Raw genomic sequence first — 2,950 nt, forward strand, 5'->3', positions numbered from 1 at the left:
CCATTTATGGTTTTATATTTTATTCAAAATGTCATCAGAAATAAAAATGTTTAAAAATTATTCAGCATAAATATAATGAAGAATATTTATTTAGTACATTACTAATAACCATATTTTATTTATTATATTGGCAAATAACAATATTCTCCATCTTTCGTTTTTATGAAAAATATATAATTTCTTGTGTAATATAATGGTTGTTTGAAGTTGAAATAACAAACAATAAACAATATAAAAGATGTCTTGTTACTTTGAGTGTATGCATTTAAATATCAGAAAATATCGAAAAGAATAAATTCAATTTGTATGAAACAATGATTAATAATTTGGATTAAAATGTAGACAAGTATTGTAAAACACCAAAAATAGATTATATTGTCTGATTAGTCACAATGTATAAATCGTTATAAATAAATTATTTCATATAACACAATATGATAAAATTGAAATTAAAATAATCCAATCATTAAAACTATGTAATTAACAGAAAAAAATAAGTTTGTCATAAATATTAAATAATTAAAAATAATTCACAATACTACTTCTAAAAAAGAGAAATAAATCAAGGATATATTGAATATTTGATGTGTTTCATTGATATTTAGTCTTATTTGTTATGGCATTTATTTATAAATATTTTGAGTAGAAAAATTAATACATCTCATCAAATACAGTGTTTAAGAAAAGATAAAATGACAAGTATGTTTTTATTCGAATGATGCGAATAACTTCTTTTATAACCAATAGTTTGTATATTATTTATTAGTTCAATCAGTTTTACAGAAGATATTGAATGAAGATTTTTCTGGATGGATTAAGACAATACTAATGATGGATGTAATAAAGTTAAAAATAGTAATATTGATAGATTTGATGATATGAAATTAGAAATTGAATTAATATTAAACGTAAATTCTATACTAAAGATATTTCTTCTTCAATCGGAAAAGACTAAGCGATATAATCAATATATTTATTGAATCAGATTGTAGAATTAATATAACATGATTCAATCAATAATTGTAAATAGAATAAATGTGATAATAAAGTTACATATAATAAATGTGATGATATTACAATCAATGATACTATTGATGTTATTGTAACATTTGTTTTATCACTTTATTGAAAATACATTTAATAAGACAAATAGAAAATAGAGTATGATGGAGAGTGTAAATCATCAAAGACATTTATTGTTGAATGTTCTATACTTCCAGAATTTGAATATGAAGAAAATGGTATAGAAACTCGTGTAGTATTTTCAAAGATCTAGTTAAGATGATAATAGAAAATAAAATCACAGTTGGTAATCAAGCACCAGACATAACATTTAAATGTATTGAAACAAATGAAACAATTTATAATAATATAAGTAATATGAAATATAAAACTGTGTTGTTTGAAGTTATCTTAAAACTGAAGAGAATGTTTTTAAGAAAGACATTAAAACACAAGAAAGTAACAAATTATGTTCTTCAAAGAATCGATTAAGAAACACACATAATAATGTTGTACCTGTAATTCAAAGTATTACTGATGTTGTTATTTCTGATGTTCCATTTAGACATGAAATTATTACATTCATTGAAACAGATAAATACGTTGTATTAAATGTATTTCAGAATCACTAATTTTTAAAACAATTCAAATAAATAACAGAGATGATAAAACAAAATATGTGATAGAAAATAATATTACTATTTAATGCATGTTTAAAACACATGAAAATTGTAATTTTGAATTTTTTGAATTATTAAAACAATAAATAATTACACGTGGTGTATATATCAGAATCATATTGAGACTATTTGTTCATTAACTACTGAAAGTGATTCTAGTTATAATAATGACAACAAATATAATAATCATGACAGTGCTAATTGTAATACATCAATGACTATTATTAGTATTATTAATTTAGTTGTAGTATAAATCAATCACAATTATTTTTATTTTATCAATGTATTACATCTAACAAATGAATAACAATAATAAATGGTATAAAAAGTCAATCAAATAAATGTTGTAGTTTATATTCTTTCAATAGTTTAAATGCATGAAGAATAAATGAATTTAATACAATAAATAATATACTTTTATATTACCAACAATTTATTCATTCATCTTTTAATAATGTAAAGTAGATGAGAGCATAAGAGTGAATAAACAACATAAAAATGAACATACAATAAAAACAATAAAAAGAATGAGAAAATAATAAGAGTATAAAGAGTAAGAATTGAATATTTAGAAAATTAATTCATAGAACTGACACACAATAATAATCAAGAATATTTGAGGTGAAATTCATTATATTTTCAAAATGGATAATCATCTATTGAAATAAAACTACCAATCATGTTATAAGCAAGTATGGCTCATAAAAGAAAAGATAGAGAGGCACAATAAGATAATGAAAAGGATATAAGCAATAAAAAAAATAATAATAAGAATAATTAAAATAAATTAGAAATATAGTAAAAACCCTAAATATAAGTCATAATTAATAAAGAAATAGAGAGAGAATCAAGAGAAGAAGAAGGAGAAAGAAGAAGTAGACCGTACTCTTAGGATCATTTCTATAGTACAGTCAATCCATTATCCGTCTTAAAAATAACAACAAGACAATAGGATGAAGACTAAATAACCGACAGCACCAACGGGAGATAAACAGTTGGAAACAAATGTACAATGAACGGCTTGAAACAATCTAAGGAAAGAAAATTCTAAAGAAGGTTCAAGAGGTGATGTTAGGGTGTCTGACTATATTTTTACGAAATACTACCATTTTCATTCATTTTATTGATACTTAAACCATATGAAAATTTGCAGAATTGGCTGAAGCATAGCAAAAGAAATAAAGGATTTGATGAACAAATTGTATCAAAACATGAAATAATAATAACACAAAAATAAAGTACAATAAGAAATATAATAGATTCTAATG

At 22.3% G+C, this 2,950-nt stretch overlaps 1 protein-coding gene across 1 annotated transcript; it reads left to right on the forward strand.

The window, feature by feature from the left end:
- Positions 1–1,281: 1,281 nt before the first annotated feature.
- Positions 1,282–1,634, forward strand: EHI_120750 (uncharacterized protein; the record flags this gene model as incomplete). Its single annotated transcript, XM_650363.2, has 2 exons — positions 1,282–1,395; positions 1,440–1,634. 2 exons carry the CDS (start codon positions 1,282–1,284, stop codon positions 1,632–1,634), a joined length of 309 nt encoding a protein of 102 aa, XP_655455.2.
- Positions 1,635–2,950: the final 1,316 nt, after the last annotated feature.

This window comes from Entamoeba histolytica, genomic scaffold (genome assembly GCF_000208925.1).
Source record: "Entamoeba histolytica HM-1:IMSS scf_1104750518139 genomic scaffold, whole genome shotgun sequence".
Lineage (NCBI taxonomy): Eukaryota > Evosea > Mastigamoebida > Endamoebidae > Entamoeba > Entamoeba histolytica.